General features: G+C 41.2%; 1 protein-coding gene across 3 annotated transcripts in view; it reads left to right on the top strand.

Moving 5' to 3' along the window:
- LOC126092135 (uncharacterized) overlaps nt 1-25,332 on the top strand; it is a 255,965-nt gene that overhangs the window by 97,757 nt on the left and 132,876 nt on the right. For all 3 annotated transcript variants that reach the window (XM_049907592.1, XM_049907593.1, XM_049907595.1), the window contains exons 8-9: nt 14,522-14,710; nt 16,937-17,098. In XM_049907592.1, coding sequence (XP_049763549.1) covers nt 14,522-14,710; nt 16,937-17,098 — 351 coding nt within the window. The remainder of the gene's footprint in view (nt 1-14,521; nt 14,711-16,936; nt 17,099-25,332) is intronic.

Raw genomic sequence — 25,332 nt, 5'->3', positions numbered from 1 at the left:
CACAGTACTTCATGTTTCACCACCTCAAGTCATGTAATGGTTGGTTGGTTTGTGGGATTAAAGGGACCAGACTTTTTTCTTGTTGTCTCTGGAAGTAAAGTATCTGCTCTGATTAAATATTCTCCTATTTCTCCAGGTTGCACATCATACTAATAATCCTTACTTTTACAAGGAAGCTTTCTCAGAATGTATGCTGTAATTGAAATTCTTCATACACTAAAACTATATTAGACAAACAATTCTTTCTGGAAAATTGCTAGGTGCAAGAAACACCATTATCTAACATACCTGACCTCTCGAGGTTAACAGTGTAGCAAAATTTGTGGGTAATGGAATACGACAAATTAAGAGAGTAGTACAGGGAGATAGAAGGTTGGTTTGGTTGAGAGGTTCCCTTGGATGGTTTGTGTACAAATCCTGGTTGAGGCCTACCACAACAATTTTAATATGCTGAGGAGGTTCATTAAATACTGTTAAAAACAAAAAGTGTCATCCATTTTACTCTATTCATATATACTGGGGTAGTAAGAGAATTGAGACACTGTTACATTAAGGACAATATTGCATCACATGCATAGAAAGTATATTATTTTCAGTTTAATTTAGTTATATATGAGTGTGATCAAAAAGTAACAGGATTTTTTTTTTTTTAAGAATCTGTATTTATTCATCATCAACATCAACTTTGTCCTCTTCAAAGTAATTCCTTTCAGATACAATACACTTTTGCCAGCTCTTTTTCCAATCTTGTAAGCACTTCTGGAACTCACTTTTCATTATGGTGTTCATCTCCTTCAGCGTCTTCAGCCTCAGGAACAGGAAGAAACTGTAGGTGGCCACATATGGTGAATATGGTGGCCGAGGCAACATAACAGTTATGTTTTTCACCAAAAAATCATGAACAAGCATTGAGGTGTGAGTGGGGAGCATTATCATGATGCAATTTCCACGAGTTGTTTTGCCACAATTCTGGTTGTTATCTTCGGACTGCTTCAAGCAAAAGGGTCATAACTTCCAGGTAGTATTCCTTATTGACCATATGATCATAAGGCAGGAACTCGTGGTGCACTATCCTAATCTAATCTAAGAATACTGTTGGAAGCCCCTTCACATGTGATCAAACTTGTCAAATATTTTTGGTCTTAGCTCTTCAGGCAGTTTCCATTGGTTTCAGTGTCGTTACTGCATATCCACATTTTGTCACCTATTGTAACCTTCCGTAGAAGTTCTGGATAGTTGCCGACTTATTTAGCAATTCCTGAGCGACGTCTATGTGGCGTTGTTCTTGGTCAAAATTCAGTAATTCCAGAACAAACTATGCTACTACACATTTCATTCCCAACCCCCCCCCCCCCCCCCCCAAAAAAAAAGGCTTAGTATGAGCCAAAGGATATGCTGACATCATCAGCAATCTCTCTGGTGGTGATTCAGTGATTTTCCAGAACCATTTTTGTTACTTCTTCCTCATTGTTGTCAGTAATTGATATGCTAGGGTGTCCAGGGCAGTCGTCGTCTTCACTTTCTCAGCCCTCTTTGAAGCATTTAAATCACTCATAAACTCTTTTCTTAATCATAGTAGATTTGTCTAAAGCCACAGTCAACATTTTGAATGCAGCACTGCGCTTTATTTCTTTTTTCAAGCAAAATTTAACGCAAATTCTTTGATCCATCTTTTTTGAAAGTAAAAATTTTCCAAGCACTCGAAAACATGTATAACCTTTTTGACTGTCAACAATAAATTAAATATTCAAAACAGCTGAAAATGCAAGCATACTTCAAAACAACCGAAAAGGCAAACATACATCAGGAACATGTGTACCAAGAAGAAATTAAAAATATTTCTGTTACTTTTTGATCACAACTCATATTTTCTATTACAATTCAACTCCTTTAACCTTGCAGCAGTAGCACCACACTTCATACTGTTAGTAGTCCACATGGAGATAAACATAGATTTATAAGTAAAAATCAACAAAACAATTGGGAACATATGATTATTATGTCTAAATTTTAAATTCTCTCCAATTCCACAGAAATTGTAAGTTTCTTTTTCACATCCACAAACAAATATTTTATCATAAACAGGATGACATGTGCACATTGGTTACTACAGTACTTCAGTTTGTACAGTTCAGTCACAGTCTTCCATTTCTAAACATTCTGTACACATAATACTTGCAAGCTTTGGAGATAACTACTGCATTGGCAGCAGCTGTACCTGGCAGGTCTGTTCTTTCTCTTGTCTCAGTATGCACAATGCCCTCTGTATTTGTTAGGATGTTCATTGGGTCTTGCTTTCACTTCAATTTGGGAAATTTCACAAATCCTTGAAGGAATATTGGACATTATGTTACTCATGGTAGCTGATAAGACAACAGATGCAGAAAATCTCTTCATTAAATGCACCTTTCAGGATTATTAGCAGCATGAATCACTAGAGAAGTGATACCTTCAGTATTCAATAATGAAGAAAATATGACTATAGGCCATTGATGAGCAAATCTTGTGCAGTCGTAGACAGCACACAACCTGTCACACATGTCTACACCTCATTTCATTGTGTACACAATTATCATTTCTGCTTTGCCTGTCTCTTCATCAACACTGTCGTCATGGTAAAGACTGGATGCAAGTACAACATATTTGCCTTTCTTAGAAATATATGCCACAAGAGAACAAGCTTTTCTGAAAGGCAAACATATTTGAACTCACTGGACATTTACTTGGCTTTATGAAGTCAAGTGGCAATTCCTTTTTGTTTTGTTCTTAATAAAGTTAGCCAAAAATAATATTTCAGTGTTTCAACCAACTGAAAACTGATATTCCTGCCACTTCCTCTGATGGAGGTACACAGTCTTTGAACTATCGCAGCAGGAATATTACATAATAAGGGCCCTCTGGTTGTGTTCCAACATACACATCCATATCCATAGTATAATACATCCGGGCATTACATTGGGCAAATATTTTTATTCCACATTTGTTTGACTTGCTGGGTGTATACTGTCTAAACAGGCATGCCTCGAAATGGCCATAACTTCTCATCAGTTATGAAGTATGCTGTTTTGTAATTTTGGATAAACGTGTCAAAAATGTTTCACATTGGAGCTAATTGTCGTATTTCCATCTTTTGTCATCAAATCACAGACAACAGAGAAGGAAGCGAAATCTAGATAGTGACATCATGAGCCTGAATATTTCTACCCCAATGCCATCAGTCTTGCATAGATCGTCTGCATTTATATGGTTGATCTTCATCATTCCGGCCAAATACAGAAAACCTATTAGAGCCTGAATTGCAGCTGCAGTCAGTGGTTTTGCAGTCCCTGTCCCTAGAAACTTTTTCTGGGGGGCACGAGAAACAGGTTCATGTTTTCTGCTGTTGTGCTGGTAATGTCATAATTAATGCTTCCATATTTCAGCTGGAGTTTTCATTTGTTTTAAAATAGGTTTTACACCAGTGTGGGTTACTATGTTTTGGGATGTGGTTCTAACATTTTTTGGAGGTAAATGTTTATTCCATATTGTAACCTGATCTCTGCCATACACGGGTAACTAAAAAGCACTGGTACCAGCTTGTCAATAGCATCTTCACCATCGGACATCTCTTTTTCTGTATCAGACTTTTCAGATTGCTCTCCTACCTCATCTACACTTTCTTCAAATTCATCATCATAGTCACATTTGTGATCACTCACCACCAAAACCTCAGCAAGTAACTTTCAAATTCTTTCACTTCCTCTTTCATATGGATTTATTCAACAAAAAATATATAAATAAGATAATTAACTAACCTGAATCTAACAAAAACAGTGTTACTAACAGAAGATAACACTGTAATAGTAAGAAACTTCTTGAGATTTAACTATAATGTGGCTACAATGGCTTACATTTTACTACTTCTCCTAAAGGCAGCAGTGGAAATTATATTGAACACCGTTGCTCATGTGGGACTGTGAGTCCACGATTGTTGTCCATTCCACCACCACTGCTCCAGTCAAAATGAAACCAAGAAGTAATGTAGTATTTTTGATTTTAGGAAGTTACTTGGGTCGTGCAGTCTCTAGGTCCAAATAGATTTAAAAAAAGAAAAAAATACATTCATGTGAACTGTCAGTTCATGTGCAGCTACTACAGGGTTAAGCCAGCTTCTAGAATGCAGCTTAGTGTCTAGGAAATATAGGTTCTCATCTTTAAACTTTGCTCCTGTTTTACTGAGCAAGGTGACACAGTGGACAAGGTACTGCACACACACACACACACACACACACACACACACACACACATTTGAGGTATCCTGGATTTGAAGCTGCAGCCAGCCAACAACATTTTTCTGTTGTTTCCATAAATCACCTCTGGTTAATGCTAGGATGATTCTTTTGAATAGATCGTGCAAAATTCCCTTCTTGTTCACATCCAACTGAGTTACTGCTACATATTCAATGCCACAAATGTTTACAGGGGTTAAAATTTGAATTTTTGCTATTTGACAATATTATGAAAAAGGATAGCTGCTATTCACCATATAGCGAAGATGCTGAGTACAGATAGGCACAAAAAAATTACTGTCAAACAAAGCTTTTGTCCAAACAGTCCTTCATCAGAATTAGGCAAAACACAAACAAACACACACACATACACACACACACACACACACACACACACACACATATACACACACACACAAATGTAACTTGTACACACAACTTTATAGTAGGAACAAACATGATTTATGGAACATAATGCTTTATAGAGCAACAAGTAAGATACGAGTTGTGCATAGCACTGAACACATTGACTGGACAACAATAATACTGCATAAAGAATAAGCTGAGCACTCATTTGCGATCATTTAAATAATGCTGATCCTTTGCCAGCTCACCAGAGCACGCCTGGGGTTGACCCAGGTGGCCTCAATAAGCGGGCATGTGAAGTGTATGGACATGCGCTCTCTGAAATAATGCACATCATAAGTGAAGGTACATCACTTTTCCCTTCTAGGTGATGAAAAACACTAAGCACAGAAAAATGCACGGTACAGGGAAAAAGCACTGGTAACTTAAAAGCACTGGTACCAAAAAAAGCACTGGTACCAAAAAAGCACTGGTACTGTAAAGAAACAGAAAAAAAGAAAAGACTGATTTCACAAGGCACTGAGATTATGAGTTACAGAAAACACCAGTGATGGCACTAACGTCCATTCCATTGCCTGATGTGACAGGTACTGCCGCATGTGGCAGGCAGGCACTCGTGGGTAGAGGTGGAAGTGATGAGGGGGTGGCTTGGTGCGCCATCCTCCCACTTGTGAGATGCTGTAGGGCAGGACGGGAGATGGCGTCCCCGTAGTGACATTCTCATCAAGGTCAGCAGTTGGCACCAGAGGCGTCTGTGAGGGTGTCGGAGACGATGGCTGTAGAGGACCCAGCAGTGACGGCGGCTGCTGCAGCATCAGATGCAGTAGGGGCTGCACTGGTGATGGCAGTTGCGGAGTGGGGTCAGAGGCAGGAACCCCAGTCAGTTATGTGCCATGCAGTGACCCCCTCTGCGGCACGAATTGGACCATCTGCAACAGAGAAACAGGCATCAGCAGCAGTAGGGGTGGGGGGAGGCAGTGGGCCCTCCGGAACAGACCCCGCTGTGCATGGCTGCAGCTGGTGGAAGTGATGGGACGTCTGTCCGTCAGGAGTGTGAATGATGCACAGATGCTGGCCTCAGCAGTGCTAAGTGAAGCAGGAATGCAGCTCAGCCAGTGGCAGAAACCACGAGCCCAAACAGGCGGACCAGCGCCAGAACGGTTGCAAAGCTGGTGACACTAGTGGATGCGATGTCAGATACAGCAGGTGAAGGAGTGTCCTTGGTTGGCGTCCATGTAGCAGCTGTCAGGCTCTTGTCCCACACCAGAGTGAAATGGTATAAACTCAAAATACAGTCTAAAGGAGCTTCAGAGGATCTGTCAGATATTTAAATCTCCGAACCATGGGTTCAGCCTCACCATTAGATTGAGGATGAAATGCGGGAGCTGTGAGATGGTGAACACCACCAGCCTGACAAAAAGGTGGAAATTGTTGAGAAACAAACTGGGGGCCATTATCGGTAACCATGGTATACGGATGTCCCTCAATTGCAAAAATCTTAGATAGGGCTGAAGTTGTGGACACTATTGGTAACCACAGTATGCGGAAATACCTTAATTGCAAAAATCTTAGATAAGGCTGAAATTTTGGTTACTATGGATGTGGACTTACAATGCACCACATAGGGAAGCTTGGAATATATGTCCACAACAATGAGCCAGTATTGATTTAGGAAGGTCCCAGCAAAATCGATATGTAGATGTTCCCACGGGTGCTGCAGCATCGACTTGGGGGAAAAAAAGACACCTGCAGGGCCATCTGTTGCTGAGTACAGTGAGTGCAAGTGGCAATAAGAGGCATAATGTCCCCATCTATGCTTAGCCAATACATGTGCTGGTGGGCCAAAGCTTTGGTGCCAGAGATCCCCCAATGACAGATGCAGAAGACACATTACATTACAGTCTAACAAAGTGGGAATCACAATCCTGGGAGCAGCATCCTCTATAGCTAACAAAAGAACTCCATCAAACACACAAAAGCGGTGCTGGAGGAAGAAGTAATTACTCAAAGGATCTGAGACATGGCCCCGGGGGTTCCTCCGGCCAACTGTGCTGCACAAAAGAGAGGACCTGACTAAGTACAGGATCTGTGGTGATGGCTGATGACAAAAAAAGCAACTTGTCCTCATCGAACACTGGATCTGGCCCGATTGGAAGGTGAGGTAAGGCATCAGTGTTTACATGTTGTGCTGTCGGCCAGTAATGGATCTGATAAAGACATTGGGAGAGGAAGAGAGTCCATCACTGCAAATGATGCACTGCCTTGTCTGGCACAGAAGCCAAAGGGTTAAAAACAGCAACCAGTGGCTTGTGATCCGTTATTAAATGGAACGTAGAACATACAAGAAGATGTGAAATTTCTTGAGGATGAACACACTCGCTAAAGCCATTTTTTCAATCTGAGAATACCACTGCTTAGCAGAAGTTAAAAATGTAGAAGTGTAAGCAGTGGGCCGTTCAGACCTGTCCCCACATTTGTGCACCAACAACACACCAAGACCGTGTGCTGAGAGGCATCTGTAGTCAGCACGAGCTGCTGACCTGGCTGAAAAGCGACCAGATGTGGGGGCAGATTGAAGCTTACATTTAAGCACAGCAGATGCTGTCACAAGCAGGTTTCCAGAAGAAAAGCACATTTTTATGCAAAAGCACATGCAGTGGCTGTACAGCAATGGATGTGTCCAGTAAAAACTTATGGTAATACGCAACTTACCTAGAAACTCGTGCACTTCCTTAATGGAGGTTGGCCATGAAAAAGCAGCAATTGTGTCAGTAAGGTGATGCAATGGCTTAACCCCTGTTCGAGAAACCTCAAAACCTAGGAACTCTATTGTCGCCTGAAAAAATTGAGATTCGGCAAGATTCCACTTGAGACGCATAGACTGAAAAACAGAAAACAACGATTGGAGATTGCTAAGGTGGTATTCAGTGGAAGAACCTAAAGCAATGATATCGTTGAGGTAATTGATCCATCAGGGTACAGAGCCTGTCAGCTGTTCTAAAAAATAGTGAAAAATTGTGAGCACACTAGCAACGCCAAAAGGCAAGTGTTGATGTTGGTGTAGGCTGAAAGGTGTACTGACAACGAGAAGGTGCCTAATGGCCTTGTCCAAGGGGAGCTACAAATACACTTCTGAGAAATCAATCTGGAGAAAGTAGTGGTCGCCTGACAGTTTTGTGAGCAACTCATCAGGATGGGGCAAAGGGTATGTATCTATCATAGACTGTGCATTAATCGTGACACTGACGTCGCCACAGACGCAAAAGAGGTGAAACTTACCCATTGACTTCTTAACAGTAACCAGTGGTGTAGCTCATCCACTGGAATGGAACAAATAGGCCAAATGACGTTGAGTAATGTCAAATGGTCTAAATTTGGCCTTCGCAGAGCTGTGCAATCTAATGGGCACATGTTGCGTGTGGGAAAAAAAAGAAAAAGAGGGTGAGTGGACTCTTTCATGGTAATGTGGGCCTGAAAACTGGTAGCGCAGCCGAGCCCAGGGGCGTCTAATCCGAACAGGTCTGCCATACAGGAACAGGTTTGCCATGTAGGAATGATTAACAACAAGGAAGGTGAGAGGGAGAACAACAGATTTGTTAGAGACAGGAGCTGAGTGGTGGCCTAAGATCGGAATCTGCTGTTTATTACACCTAAGCAACTTCTGAGAAACCTGTGAGGGGAGGGGAGCCCAGCCCAAGCCCATGTACATTTGTGCGTTTACTTAAGTCATTGCAGCTCCTATGGCCACTTGCATTTTTAGTGGTTTTTTAAACACACACAAGTCAATAAACAATTTGTTCAGGGAAACAGTCACTGTAGAAATACAGTTTATGTCCATTGGTACTGCTGTGTCCACTTTGTTTGAAGAGGAGCTACATAGTGATGCAATGTGGCATGTGGTATATTGAGCACATCAGTAACTCCTCAGCGAAAGACAATCCCCTTGGTGGTCGCCAGAAGTCGCTGAGGCAATTAAAGAGCGTGGGTGAGCTCTACAGCGACATAAGTGGCACCCTTCCCTAGAGCACCTAATAGTCTTTAAGCGGCTCCGTGCCCGCGTTTGCCTTCTTATAAAATGACGGAAACAGGGGTGTTGGGAGAGGTAAGTGTCGACCATTGGGTGCCATATGTTACCTTTCCGAGTCTGGATGAAGGTCAGACGTCTTTTTGGGTACCAGAACCCAACAGGTGACCCTGGCGTTAGTATCAGTGGCGTGCTCTCTACTGATGCAAATACATTTGCCGAGCACTTTGCTGAGCACTATGCTCGAGCGTCTGCATTGGAGAACTACCCTCCAGCCTTTTGCACCCTCAAACAATGGATGGAAAGGGGATGTCCTCTCGATCACTACACGCCACAGTGAACCCTATAACACCCCATTTACAGAGTGGGAGCTTCTCAGTGCCCTTTCACATTGCCCCAACACAGCTCCTGGGCCGGATCAGATTCACAGTCAGATGTGATTAAACATCGCTCATCTGACTACAAGCATCATCTCATCATCTTCAACCGGATCTGGTGCGATGGCATCTTTTCATCGCATTGGCAGGAGAGCACCATCATTCTGGTGCTAAACCAGGTAAAAATCTGCTTGCTGTGGATAGCTATCAGCCCATCAGCCTCACCAACGTTCTCTGTAAGCTGCTGGAATGTATGGTGTGTCGACGGTTGGGTTGGGTCCTGTAGTCATGTGGCCTATTGGCTCCATGTCAGGGTGGCTTCCGCCAGGGTCGCTCTACCACTGTTAATCTTGTGTCCCTCGTAGTGTGCCATCCGAATGGCCTTTTCCAGATGCCATTTCCAGACGCCAACATCTGGTTGCCATTTTTTTTTGACTTACTTAAAGCTTACGACACGACCTGGCGACATCATATCCTTTCCACATTGTATGAGTGGGGTCTCCGAGGCCCACTCCCAAATTTAACCAAAACTTCCTGTCCCTGCATACTTTTCGTGTCCAAATTGGTGCGTCCCATAGTTCCCCCCGTATTCAGGAGAATGGTGTTCCGCAGTATTCCGTATTGAGTGTATCTCTATTTTTAGTTGCCATCAATGGCCTAGCAGCAGCTTTAGGACCGCTGGTCTCCCCTCCTCTGCATGCAGATGACTTCTGCATTTCATACTGCTCCACTAGTAATGGTGTTGCTGAGCAGCACCTACATGGAGCCATCCACAAGGCACAGTCATGGGCTCTAGCCCACGGCTTCTAGTTTTCAGCTACGAAGTCGTGTGTCATGCATTTCTCTTGGCATCGTACCACTCATCTGGAACCTGAACTTTATCTTAATGATGATCCACTCACTGTAGTGGAGACGTATCGATTCTTAGGACTGGTTTTTGATGCCCGATTGACTTGGCTACCTCACCTTCGTCAGCTTAAGCAGGAATGCTGGCAGCACCTCAATGCTCTCCGCTGCCTGAGCAACACCAACTGGGGTGCAGATTGCTCTATGCTGCTGAAACTCTACAGAGCACTCCCACTTAAGCTGATGAAAGTGAGGTAGCCAAGTCAATTGTGCAAAACCAGTCCTAAGAATCGATATGTCTCCACTACAGTGAGTGGATTGTCATTAAGATAATGTTCAGGTTCCAGATGAACGGTAGGATGCCGACAGAAACGCATGACACACAACTTTGTGGCTGAAAACTAGAAGCTGTGGGCTAGAGGCCATGACTGCATCTTGTGAATGGCTCCCTGTAGGCGCTGCTCAGTGACACCAGTACTGGAGGTGCAATACGAAATGCAGAAGTCATCCGCATACAGAGGAGGGAGACCGACAGCCCTACAGCTGCTGCTAGGCCATTGATGGCCACTAAAAATAGATGTACACTCCATACGGAACCCTTCGGAATGTCATTCCTCCGAATACGGGGGGAGTGGGAGGCACCAACTTGGACACAGAAAGTACGGAGCGACAGGAAGTTTTGGATAAAAATCAGGAGCAGGTCCCTGAGACCCCGCCTTGAGAATGGGAGTCTGGTTTACGGTTCGACTGTGCACACAGCATTGCGTTTCCTTGACCCAGTGCACCACTGTGGTGTTCATCTAGCGACGGGAGCTTTTAGAACGAGTCCGGTGACCAGTGTCCTGGTGGAGGCCTGAGTCCCTCCATTGTGGATCCGATGTGCACAACTGCTCGTCAGTTATGTTGCACACATTCATAGTTCTCCTGAGCATCTGAATTACCATTTCATTTTCCCACCCACGGCAGTTCATCTCCCGCATCGACGGCCCAGGTCAGGGCTCATGATTGTGGTTCGCTTGCAATCCCTTCTCTCTGAACTGGAGTCCTTCCCTTTACCACATCTACTTGAGGTCCATTCACATACGTCTCCATGGTGTACACCTCGGCTGAAGCTTTGTCTGGACCTTTTGTATGGCCCTAAGGACTCCGTTAACCCTGCCGCTCTCTGCTGTCACTTCCTCTCGATTCTTGGTGTGTTCCAGGGCTCTGAAGTTGTTTACACCAACGGCTTGATGGCTGATGGTAATGTTGGCTTCATCTATGTCCACAGAGGCCATATTCAACAGCATTCCTTGTCCGCTGGCACTGCAGAACTTGTGGCCATATCTCATGCACTTAAGTATATCCATTCCTGTTCTGGTGAGTCGTTTCTTCTCTGTTGTGACTCCCTGAGCAGCTTACAAGCTATCGATCAGTGCTACCCTTGGCATCCTTTGGTAGCGAACATCCAGGAATCCATCTCTGCCCTGGAATGGTCCAATCGTTCAGTTGTGTTTGTGTGGACCCCAGGACACGTCGGAATCCCAGGCAACGAATTTGCTGACAGGCTGGCCAAACAGGCTAGGCGGAAACCGCTCCTGGAGATGGGCATTTCTGAAACTGACTTGCGTTCTGTCTTGCGCCGCAAGGTTTTTTGACTTTGGGAGACGGAGTGGCATAACAATTTGCACAACAAACGGCGTGTCATTAAGGAGACTAAGAATGTGTGGAAGTCTTCCCTGCGGGCTTCTCGCAGGGAATCAGTTGTCCTTTGTCGACTCTGCATTGACCATATGTGGCTCACATATGGTTACCTCCTCAATTGCGAGGACCAACCTCAGTGCCATTGTGGCTCCCAAATGACAGTCTCCACCTCTTGCTGGACTGTCCACTTTTAGCTGCTCTGCGGCAGACTGTTAGCTTTCCCAGCACCCTACCTTCAGTGTTGGGCGACAATGCCTCAACAGCAGCTTTAGTTTTACGTTTTATTCGTGAGGGTGCGTTTTAACATTTGATCTGAGTTTTAGCACATGTCCTTTGTCCCTGTGTGTCCTCCACCCTAGGGCTTTTAGGGTGGAGGTTTTAATGTATTGCAGATTGGATGGCTTCTCCTTTTTTATTCTTATGGTCATCCAGCCATGGTAATTTACTTTTTGTTTTTAATCTCCTCTCCCGGTTTCTTGCATCTCTCTGTGGTTTTCTTGTCTTGTTTTGTCCAGTGTAGTGTTTGTTGTCCTGCTGGTTCTTCCTTTCTCCTGTTATTGTGCCGTACATCTTCTTTGTTTACTTCTTTCCCTTGGGCAATTGTTCTACAGGGGACAGATCCTGCAACAATGGGAGCAATGACTGAAGAGAATCATTCAGCATGACAGAAATGCAACCCTTCCACAGACTGCTGCAGATTTCAATGCTGGGCCATCAACAAGAGTCAGCATGTGAACCATTCAACGAAACATCATCGATAAGGGCTTTCGGAGCCAAAGGCCCAGTTGTGTACCCTTAATCACGGGATGACACAAAGCTTTATGCTTCACCAGGGCCCATCAACACTAACATTGGACTGTTGATGACTGGAAACATGTTGCCTGGTCAGAAGAGTCTCATTCAAATTGTATCGAACTGATGGTCGTGTGTGGGTATGGAAACAACCTCATGAATTCATGGACTCTGCATGTAAGCATAGGACTGTTCAAGCTGATGGAGGCTCTGTAATGGTGTGGGGCATGTGCAGTTGGAGTGATATGCAACCCCTGATACATCTACATACGACTCTTAACAGGTGACACATATGTAAGCATCCTGTCTGATAACATACATCATTCATGTCCATCATGCATTCCAATGGACTTGGGCAATTCCAGCAGGACAATGTGACACCCCACATGTCCAGAATTGCTACAGAGTGACTCCAGGAACACTCTTCTGAGTTTCAACACTTCCGCTGGTCACCAAACTCCCCACTCATGAACATTATTGAGCTTATGTGGGATGCCTTGCAACATGCTATTCAGAAGAGATCTCCAGCCCCTCGCACGCTCATGGATTTATGGACAGCCCTGCAGGATTCATGGTGTCAATTCCCTCCAGCACTACTTCAGACATTAGTTGAGTCCATGCCATATTGTGTTGTGGCACTGCTGCATGCTGGCCCTACACGATATTAGGCAGGTGTACCAGTTTCTTTGGCTCTTCAGTGTATATCCTATCTACTTAGCCATTATCAGTTATTTTGCTGCATAAATAGCAATTCTTGTAGCCTCTTTTTGAGACCCAGTCCATTCTGTTCAACTGCTCTTCCAAGTCCTTTGCTGTCTCTGGCAGAAATACGATGTCATCAGCATATATTAAAGTGGTTCATACATATTCATAATGTATCAGAAAATTACACAAACTTCCTGATATATCTCCTATGGAGCAATGCTTGATAAGAAACAATACGACACAGGTACACAAAAACATGGGTTCATCATGACCACAGTAGAGAGAAAGGAAACCTCTTCTCAGATTCTAACAGGCATGTACCTGGAACACACAGTGAATAAATGTAGTGAGGTGTGAAAACTATACCTCTGATAATCTCTAAAAATGGAGGTTGAGTGTTTGGCTTAGTTGGCTGACAGTGCTTCTCGGGATATCGCTGGAAAGTCGTAGGTTCCACTGTGGTGGCTGACAACCGGTCTCTTACTGATGGCCTGCTAAGAGCCAGCACATTAATTGTCCCAGAGCTCTGGTTGAGCAAACTGCTAACATGTTGGCTTGCACCATCCTATAGAGCCAGGGTGCAGAGGAGTTTGTGCCAATCCAGTTCCACACATTTGACACATTGGAGGAGAGAGGTAACTGGCACAGAGGACCTCTGATGGCACTTGTTCTGCTGTCTGTCTTTCGTGTTGTGACTGACACAGTTCAGGGAGGCAATGCCTTGTATGTGTGCAAACCCGTGATGCTTAAGTGTCTGGGGGATTGCTGATTCCTTAGGTGAATGGCAGGCACATGACACTTCCAGTGTTTCATTTTTTAAGGGGTTGGGCTGGCTTGTTTGGGGGAAGGGACCAAACAGCGAGGTCATCGGTTCATCAGATTAATGAAGGATGGTGGAGGAAGTCGCCCATGCCCTTTCAGAGGAACCATCCTGGCATTTGCCTGTAGCGATTTAGGGAAATCACGGAAAACCTAAATCAGGACAGCTGGACACGGGATTGAACTGTCGTCCTGCCAAATGTGAGTCCAGTGTGCTATCCACTGCTGCACCACCTTGCTCGGTATTTTTTTTTTTTAAACTCTCTCTTGAACAATGGGACCAGTTTACAGGATGCAACATTTTCTAATGGTTGTAGACATAAGGAAGGTTTCACATTAGCTTCCTGGTGATTGATTGATTGAAAGTATTAGATTTAGGTACTCAACCAAGAGATATGTATTTCATGAGAATAGACTTATAGAAGATTTGGTAAAAACCTGTTAGCTGAAGAGTCACTTTTTTTAGGTATTTTATACATTAAAAGAAAATATAGTTGTAAATGATCTTGTGTACAAAAATTCATTTAAATAAGTAGTCTTGCAGCTTTTGCTACTAACATAAAACTGTATACTGTTCCCGATTTAATCATTCTTTTCCTTTCATATTGACAGACATTGTGTAACTGCTATCTTATTTTCAGATGATGAATGATGAGAACATGGTACGCTGGACTCAACAAGTTCGTAGCCTTGCTGCTGCAAGTCTGCCAGCTGTATCACAGTTTCTGCTCTCCGAGGATCGTAGGGATGTATTACTGGGCATTGTAAGGGACCTAGTATTTGACCCACATCCTCCTGTAAGGTGTTCACTTGCTTCAGGCCTGCACAAGGTGAGAAAATTATGTTCTGTTTGGATGTAGTATAGTTACCAGGTAGTTATTAATATTATTTACTGTGAGCAGAAGAAACCTGTCTAGAATTTAATAAAATTTTGACAATTAATGACTGAAGTAGGTGGAACTGTTATTAAAACATTGGACTTTAATTAAGTAGGAGAAGGGGGAGTGGCGTTAAAATTTTCAACTGACAATGGAGATTTAGATTGTCAATACTTTCCCAGAGTCATTAGAGATAAATGCTAGAGAGGCACCTTTAACAAGCTCATAGCAAGTTTTGTGTGTTTTTTTCTCTATCCAAGCTTGTATTCAGCCTCTAATGATGCAGTCAAATTACTGCCCCTTCTTTAGCAGTGGTGTTACAATTGAAGGTGTATTAAAACACTCACCTTACCAAGTGGCATCTACTGGGTTTGGAAGCAAAAGTTCTTTCACCTAGTGAGAAAGATTAAAAAATTGAAGAACTAACACTGTTCAGGGACTAAGTAAGAAAGTCACTCAGGATCCCAGGTAATGAGAGATACATAATAAAATATGAAACAACATCAAGAATGTTAAAAACATGCAAGATTTGAAAAGGCAAGATGTTAGAAGTGGAAGAGAGAGCAGGCTGCAACTCCAGAAATAGGTGAAGACAGATTGAAACTAATGAAAGGGTTATGCTTTTTTTTCCTACCATCATTTGCAGCCCTTCTTTTGTTTCCTTCCATTTTAGTCACTGTTGTGCTCCAGTATTTACTGTGTTTTTCTTTTACCTCCAACTTGTCAATTGTTCCCTCTTACATTTCAAATTTCACAGACTTTCCAACATATGTTACTAGTATTTAGTTGTTGATATCATTCTTGTCCTATTATTTTTGTGTCCTATTCAAATTTTCTGTAGCTCATGCAGAGATATGCAGAGGAACGGAAGAGAGTTAACTGAACACTGAACACAGACTTCTACAAGGAATGGGGTAACAAAATGTGCAATGCCAGCAACTTAAAAACCTAGTAAATGACAGACTTGTGTTGTTTTTATTTGAGAGCAGTTATCAGTTTAAAACTAGCTTACTTAGATGATGATGTATTGTTTCACTCATCAGTACAAAGGCAAGTTTGGTGCATTTCTCCATTCGTGTTGCTGGCCAACCACTCTCGTCATTTCAGCATAACTTTAGCCTTTCACATAATCAAAGATCTGCCTTATCTAATCATGTCTAGGCCTGCTCTTATGATTCTTTCTCACCACGAACCCTTCAGCTATAGTTTTCAGCAATGACTCGTATTTTAATATGTGCCCAACAGGATTTTTCCGTCTAAAATGATTTTTATGAAGTTGTTATGTCAAATTAGATGTCCAAACCCTTGTCATTTGTGATCCTTGATAAAGTATTTCTTGCATTTCCCTTCGTTATCTATTCTTTTTCCAAGATAGCAAAATTTGCCCTTCTCTTTAAGAGTCAGTTGTCAGAGCTTAATAGTGGCGTTCAGCATGTCCACCTGCTGTGTGCCTCATTACCATAGCTTTCTGTATGTTTATGTGGTTTTATAGCCATCAACTAATACATGTTGAATTTCATTAAACAATCATATCAATTCCTGTTCACTTTTGACAACTACTGCTATATCATAAGCAGACCATACCATGTTGATTTTCTCTTTGTTCACCAATGAATTCCACATTGAGATAGTCCTTTGCTTCCCTCATTGACTTTTCAGTGAGCAAGTAAAATATCAGCAATGACAATGAGACACTCTGACTCCTGAGTTTGGCACCTTGTGTCATTTTTCCAGCACTGTCTACTCTGGTCAGCTTTGCACAAAAGAAAATGGATTACCCTTCTTTTTATGTAGCTGATACTACACTGCCTAAGAACGGAAGACATTTTATACCATCCTGCATTATTAAAAGTCTGTTTTAGATCCACAAGTGCGAAGTAATCATCGGCTAAATATTCCATGTAAACTGCAATGAGTATTCTTCTGATTACTCTAACACAAATGACAGTTAACATTCTACAGTAATGACATTAATTTTATACTTGTGTCTGTCCATTGTTTGTTTACAAAAGTTGGCAAAATACAAAGCATGCTGACAATTTTCTGAGTGCTTCTGGCTTTTACTGTTATGATCTATATTTTATTTGATTATGTGGCAAACAGTGATGTTTTCTGCGAATAGCTTTAAACAGTTTTATATTTTTACATTGTATGTGACTAAAACTTTCAATGTTACAGGTAGCAGTGGTTCTTGGAGTTGAAAATTGTGGGCTACTGAAGTATGATTTCACTCGACTGCTTTGTGACCAGAATCTTGATGTACTCAGGGCTCTTATGCCCAGTGTGAGACCCATTCTTCTGTTCATGAAGGAGGGTGGAATATTTTCTCCAGATGACATGGTATGTAATTTAGGATAGTTAATAAAAATATGAATATTTTGCTTTCTTTAGATGTAAATTGTTGTGGCTTGGCCTCATCAATGGTACAAATACGTATAGTTGCCACAGACAAGGAAACACATTGTCTCTAGTCACGCTCACTTTTCATGATAAGTGGGATGCTGCACTACACACAGTTTGAGTCCATAGCCAACTACCAACAAATATATGAGCAGGAAGAGTCAGTATAGTATTCAATAAGTCAAAAAATCAAACAAATAATAGGTGGTATAGATATATGGCAACTTAACAACACACAGTGGTACATACTCAAGTGAGGAGTGCTCATATTGCCTCTTCTTATCCCATTGTGTTGTTGACTAGATATTTCCATATGATGGCACTGGGATGTGATAGCTGAGTGGCATGTGCTAATTGCAGTACTGAGGGCACCCCCTGTGGTTACAATACACTCACTCTCTCAGGTGGCTCAATGGCTTTGTACATGTAGTCGTTTCGGGAAGCAGTATGTATGTAATGAGTATGCAAGGTTTTCAACAATGTAACTTATTTTAATGATGCAACGTTATAGCATGGAGTTCAAATTGTGAATACTGACCTGTACTCTCAGACACCCATGTGGACTACCTGTTATCATAATACTGATGAGACGCCTGTCTCGGCCATTGCAGTGTAAAATTCCTTCAGTTTCTCTATGTGATTTCATTTCAGCTGATTGCTAGATCTGATTGCCAGATGGCTCTGCCTAGAAGTCTATGGCTGATGTATTTCCTTGTCTGCCTGGGATTGATGACCTCGCCATTTAGTCCCCTAACCCACCTCATTCAATCCAGAGAGTTAACTGAAGTGCCTGGAAGTTTAAGGGTGATTTATTTCCTTCCCTGTGTTCAGTCAGTTGTTGACTGTGTGACAAAGATACATTAATAATGTGTGTATCACAATAACTTACTCATGGGAAATTTTAGTTGATTATATTAATAAAGTTCAGACTTTCTTGACCTCATGCATTCTCCTGAAAAACACAGTTGTTTCTGCTACAATATCACTCCCTTCTACAAGTAATTTTCTTCCCTAATTTACTCTCAAGTGTGTGAAGTTTTTCATTTAATATTATTTACTATTTTTAATGTGCATAACTACTATTAGCTATACATCACCATAATTCATAATAAATGTTGCATGCCATGAAGTATTTTTAGAAAAGTCATCTAGATCACCTATTTCTTTTTTATGACTTGTGTCCTTGCCTAGTGACATCCGCTAGTCTTAAACAAATTGTTTAACTCACTTGATGGCTGATGTAACAGTGCTTAGTCTCTCATAACATATTTCTTGTGGTCTTTTCTTGCTTTTGGAAATGCTGTGGTATGCTCCTTAGGACTCAATTTCTGATTGTTATATTCTCTTGAAATATTTAAATACTCTGTAAACTAAGCTTTTACTTAGTGTATGCATCCACTCCAGCAATCATTTTACAACTACATGCAGCATTTCTTTATTGCTTTATCAACCATCATTCTCTGTTTATGGATATGAGGCCTGGCTGGCAAACAAAGGCTGCAAAGGAAAAGAGACCATAAGGGTAGCAATGTAAAAAGTATTACGTGAATTTTAAAACAAAACCTTAACTGTTAAACTGGAAAAAAAACTATGAATTGTGGAGTTGAGCAATGTGTCACCCAGTCCGCCACCCAAAAATAAAAGATAAAAAAGTGGAAGCTAAAATACTAATATCTGACTTATGAAATCACTTCACTGATGAAAATCAGATTTCATGGGGTGAAGATGCAATTATAGCTTTCAGCCATTGTGGCCTTCGTCAACAGTACACACACACACACACACACACACACACACACACACACACACACACAAACAAATGCAACTCACACACATGACTGCAGTCTCAGACAACTGAAACCACACTGCCTGAGACTGCAGTAGTGTGTGTGTGTGTCTATGTGTCTATTGTTGACGAAGGCCGTAATGGCTGAAAGCTATAATTATGAGAGTCTTTTTGCTGTGCCTATCTCAGCATCTCTGCTGTATGGTGAGTAGCAACTTTCCTTCTCATAATATTGTTACATTCCATCCTGGATTTCCCATTGTCAGATTCCATAGGCATAGACATAGGCATAGGTATAGAAATAGGTGGTTAGAGAAAGGAAAAGCATCCAGAACTGCTTCAGTAAAGTGGGCCTTTGCCTAGTTGGTGTATTTATTAGATTTTGTATTTATTATGTGAAAAAACTTCTCCTCATCTCAGCAGTTACTTTAGATCTCCAGAGCATTCTCTCAGACAGGAGCTAGTATAGTTTGATTCAGGGGGTGAACACACAAGGGAATAGTGTCTCAAGTTGAGCTGCTTGTACAAAACATATTCTTACCAGAATTGGTACAGTCCCTCTTGATGTGTAGGCTATATGAGGAAGCTTCTTAAGAAACAGTGTGTACTGCCCAATACGTACAAAACAAAACTCTTCAATTACAACTGTGGCAAACTATTTTTGCAAGATCCATCTCAAAACCTTGATAAATTCCGATCATGCGTTAAGGCTGTCAGTATCACAAAAATCAGTGCTCATACAGTCATGGAGAAGACAGAAAGTGCAATAGAAAATAGGAAAACAAAACATGAAAAGCTAAAATCTAACTTCAAGTGTTCCTTCACAGAAGAAAATCAAGAAATATCTTCATCATTCAGTAGTTACTGTTAAGATGAGTGGTATAGTAATCAGCACTAGTGGCACTGAAAGGCTGCTTTAAACAACATAAACTCAATAAGTACCAAAGCCCAAATGAGCAATGTCAAGTTTTATACAGAGTTCACAAGTAAATTAAATTCATTCTTGATCATAATTAGCCTATCATCTGATGAGTACAGAATCTTTCACATGGAAACCAGTCTGAGTTCTAAACACATTGAACAAGCGAAGCTCAGCTTGTTCTCAATATCAGGGATAGGGGAAACCAAAATGATTTGGAGTACTATGTTTTTGAAAAACCTTTTATTCAGTATCATATCACTGCCTAATATTTTCCTATGGGGTATGTATCCATGTTGCAACGGGATCAAAAATTTCCAGATTGGAGGATGCACCATGTTATCGTGGGTGGAGAGACATCCACAGAGACTGAAGTAATATCTGGTGTTCCCCATGGAAGTATAATAGAACCATTTATGGTCACGGTATATGTTAATGAATTAGTTGTTGGTATTAGTTACTTTTAGCAAATCATGCAGTTATCTAGTAAATTCTATCAGTAATAATTGCAGTAATATACAGTTAGATCTTATTAAAATATCATCCTGTTGACAATGTGCCTATACTGTTGGGAAATGCAATCCGTGTACTTTATGAAACATAAAAGCATGGGATCCTTTGACTATATTGTGATCTGCTGCTTATTTATCTCGTAATGTAAATTTACGAACAATTTGGATTATATACAAAAGATACATAATAATTTTGCTTTAAAGTTACAATAATTGAATGAACTGTTGTGTAAATTGTATATGTAGATGTAGAGATCAATGTCTTGTCACTTTCTTTTCTGGGGGCCTAGCTTTATCTGCAGTTACAGGTTCCCTTTAAATTTATTAAACACCTTCATTTCTATATTTTGAAGGGTCCACACATACAGTTTTAATTGGTGGGTGGAAAGGTAAGGATTAATAAGTCATTAAAAATTTCAAGCATTTCACACAAATATTTGGAAGTAGCATTGTTTTTGGAGATGTGAAATGAAATGATCACATAGGACCAGATGTGGAATAAAGCAAACAGCAGGCAACATTAATGTATAGGTTTTCTTACACCTACTGCAGTGGCTTGCCTGAATGAGAGTCTCTCTGTTTTCAAGCCATATTATTTAGAATAAAGTTCTTGGGCTATCAACAGCTGTTGAGAGCTTCAGAGTTTTATTCAAAATGACCTGGCTTGAAAACTGAAAATATTTTATTCACTGAGAGGTTACTGGCAAAGTAATATGTGTATGAAAAAGATTGCATTTGTATATCTCAAATATTTTAATATTGCTGAAGTGTATGGGGGCCACTGTCGAGTTGGACTAACAGCAGATGGTGAGAAAATACAAAGGAGGGTGGTGCAAGTGGTTACAGACTTGTTTGAATGGCAAGAGAGGGTAACGCAAGAGAGTGTAACAAAATGTTGTGACTGGATCAAAAATTTCCTTTTGTTTGAAGAGAGAAAGGCCATTCATTTTACAAAAACCTGCGTGGAACAGCTGAAGAACTGTCTCCAGGCAGATGCTACCAGTACTCTCCAGTCCCCTGCAGGTCAGTCCTTTGGAGATTGTGCAAACAACAAATAACAGCTCAAAGAGGGGTGTACAAACAGTAATTGTTTCCACATTCAGTCTGTGAATGGGATGAGCAGAAACCTCATATTTATGGTAGAGTGAAATTTACCCCTTGTCATACATTTCCCATGTTTCAATGTGTATATGTAGAGCTAAAGATCGATATCAACTATGTCACCATGATGTAAAATGATGGAACATGTGTTATGCTTGTGTTGGATGGTTTTTGTGTAGACCACACAAATTTTTATTGAGAATCAACTCAGATTTTACAGGCACTGATTCTGTGGAACCCAAATAACTTTTTTAATTTGTGAGACCCAGTAGGTTGTGACTCCACAGGCCAAGTTGATGCATTGTTTCTTGTCTTCTGAAAACCACAACAAAGTGATCCTACAAGGGTTCCGTTTTTACTGAATGAGGTGTGGAAACTTAAAAAGGACAAGAATATCATATTTACAGTACATTAACAGTAAACTGTGTCTACCGTATTTACTCGAATCTAAGCCGCACTTTTTTTCCGGTTTTCGTAATCCAAAATACCGCCTGCGGCTTAGACTCGAGTGCAAAGCAAGCTGAAGTTATGAAAAATGTTGGTACGTGCCGCCACAACTAACTTCTGCCGTCGAATATATGTAGCGCTACGCAGGCATACTTTGTAGGCACAAAGATAAATACTGGCGCCAAAACCTCTGCGTCAGTAAATAAATTTTTTTAAAAGAAGTGGAAGACGAGCTTTTTTTTCTCCGCCGCGAGTTTCGACCACTGCATTTTCATACATTATCCAACGAAGTAAATACAAATTCCGTCTTGTTCATCTTCGAATGTGGGCACAATTTCAGTGTACTACGAAAATCTCACTGGCAAGACTGTTTGGGATGTTTTGTCAATATGGCCAACTCTACGTTCTGAATTTTTTCCTATCTGTGAGAAGAGATGGTTACTAATAGGAACCTGATGAAATTTGAATCACATACAGTATTCTCTTCACCATAAGAATAATACGAATATAAACATTTTGCCATGTATTCTTTCATGTTTGCTGCTATCTCATTTAAATCCTGTCTGCCTAATAAACTACTAAACTAGAGTGAGACAACAGCAAACGCAGAAGAATATACGTATCGTGTCATGTTTATATTCGTATTATTCTTATGCCTAATAGTGATGCAGTCAGAAATGAAGCACGGCAAGTGACTAGATTTTTAAATCTAAGATGACTAATTTCTGTGCAGAATTTGATGTAATTAAGAAGCGGCCGCAAAGATTTTCAAACGGAAAAAAATTTTCGCCTAACTCTCGTTCAGAACATGTTCTATCATACGCAGTCTATTATTTGATTCTTGTTGATCATTATCAAAGAAAGCAGCAGTGTAAGTAACAACAAATAGCAGTCTCTTGCCATTGTTTCGCTAATGACACGATTCCTCTCTTTTTTTTTTTTATTGTACGCGGCGGTAGCGCGCACAAAAGCAAGCCGAGCCGCGACAGGCCGTAAACACGCACTATCAGAATGCGACAAACAATGCACGACACAGTGCAGTAATGCATTTTCAGCTTAAGAGTGACGCAAACACCTATAACAAAGAAAACGTCACTTATCAGATCAAAGCAAAATAAGCAATCGATTCAAACCAGACGAAGCACGTGAAAAAGGAAGGGTACCCGTATAAATACGGACGGAGCGCCTGACGAATAGCAATGGCTACGTGGTAAAGCTTAACTGCTAAGCTTACGACTCGAACCAAACTAGTGTAGCTGTATCGTCATTCATTCGACCTAAATTGTGTCTCATATTACAATCGACCAACTTTGTTTCGATTTGGAGGTGCGGCCTAAAACTTTTCTGTCCCCTTGAACTTCGAGTCTCAAATTTCAGGTGCGGCTTAGATTCGGGAAATTTTTTTTCCTTTATTTCGAGTCTCATTTTTCAGGTGCGGCTTAGATTCGAGTGCGGCTTAGATTCGAGTAAATATGGTATACTGTTTAATGGTACTTTTGCTTATGCCAGCTAAATGTAGCCTAAAAATGAGAAGAAATTCAGCTACTTCAAGTAAAGCTGCTGCTTTTTCAGTATTATTAAATAGCTGCTGTTTATCTTTTGTTTTTAGCTTGGTATTAACTTAATTGCATTGACATTTTTCGAGGAAAATTTGTGTCAACGTTGATTGGGATAGGAGCATGTGTACAGTAAACTACTGAATATCATGCAGCTTTATAATGCAGTTTCTAGCCATGTAGCTAACAAGAATTTTCAGTCCTTGAATACGGGCTTTGTCTCAAAAGTTATGAGAAAAAATTCTCCAGTGAACCAGAAGAGATAGAGGGATGCTTTTTTCTGTGGGAACAGTAATGAGGTGTCTCGGCTAACAAATGTGACTTGACCCAGCTGCATCCAGGCAAAGACAGAGTGAGGATCATGTTTTGTGTGTGGTACATTTTAGTTCACATCAGAATTCAAAATGCAGTGCTTAATTGAGCAGTGATTCACAATAAAAAGTTGCATTAAAGTAAAAATTTGGGCTCTGAGTTGGTAGACTCGATTCAGGAAACCTTCAGGGAGGAAGTCACATCCCAGCTGAAAACTTATGAGTGGCACAAGATGTTCCAGAAGGGCCCATGAAAAAATAGATGGCAACAAGCGCTTCAAATCGCCATCGCCATCCTAAATGCACAAAAATGTGGAGCAATGCGAAAAGATTAGAATGGAGATCAACACATGAGTGTAAGAATGATAACAGAGGATTCTAATATGCCCGAGTCAAATGTTTCTAATATTTGAGAGATTTATTGTGGGTGAGAGAGATGTGCTGAAAGATGGTCCCACAAGTGTTGACTGATGAACAGAAGGAAATCTGCATGCTGAATTGTCACAACATTTTGGATCTTCATGACAGTGATCATAATTTTTTGGATAGAGTAGTAATAGATGACAAGAGACAGCATTTTGAGTATGACCCTGACTTAAAAAGGTAAAGCAGCAAGTGGCACACAAAAAATTCACCTCACCTGAAGAAGGTCTGCGTGAACAAATTCAAGATGAACACAGTGCCCATGGGCTCTTTTGACTTCAAATGTGTGATTCACAGGGAATTTTATGCATCAAGGAGAAACAGTTAATGGCCAATTTTACACACAAGTCCTCGTCCAGTTGCAGGATAGGGTGAAACACACCAGGAAAGACAAGCTCAACAACTTGATTTTGCACCATGACAATGCACCAAACCACACTGGCCTCATCATGAAATAGTTTCATGCCAGGAGCAGTGTATCAGTGTTGCCTCAGTTGCCATGCAGCTTTGACTTGGCATGACTAGACTTTGTTTTGTTTCCGAGGATAAAGAGAAGCTTTGAAGGGTTACCATCACGGGTCGTTGGAGGCGTTGATAGTGGCTTTGAGGCACTGCCGTAAGGTGGTTCCTGATGGTGCTTTCCAGGAAGTCTGTGTGGACTGGTCCAAATGCTGGTAATGATGCTGAGATACAAATGGAATTTACAGTGGAGATTTTTAAGATTTTGTATGATGAAAAGCGATGAAACTCAATCCTCTTCTTTCAACTTTTGGAACAGTCTATGTAATTGTTGGTCTGGAGAATGGAAGTTAACAGTAAACACAAACACACACACACACACACACACACACACACACACACACACACACACACACATGACGTGTATATAGTTAAAAGGTCAGTTGTTATCTCATTACACCATTGATGAACAACCACTGAAGTCAGTTCCATCCAAAATAACTAGGGTATACACCTGGCGTACTTTAAGCTGAATCAAAAAGCTAATTACTCCCTCCAACATCTAAAGTAATTATCTTGATGGTGAAGTTAGAGAAATGTGATCTTACATTGAGATGTCCTGAGTAGGAGAGGTGTGAGGACATGCTTAAACTAAATGCC

Source organism: Schistocerca cancellata, chromosome 7, assembly GCF_023864275.1.
Source record: "Schistocerca cancellata isolate TAMUIC-IGC-003103 chromosome 7, iqSchCanc2.1, whole genome shotgun sequence".
NCBI lineage: Eukaryota > Metazoa > Arthropoda > Insecta > Orthoptera > Acrididae > Schistocerca > Schistocerca cancellata.
The sequence above is the reverse complement of the archived record's forward strand: the minus strand, read 5'-3'. Positions and strand labels throughout refer to the sequence as shown.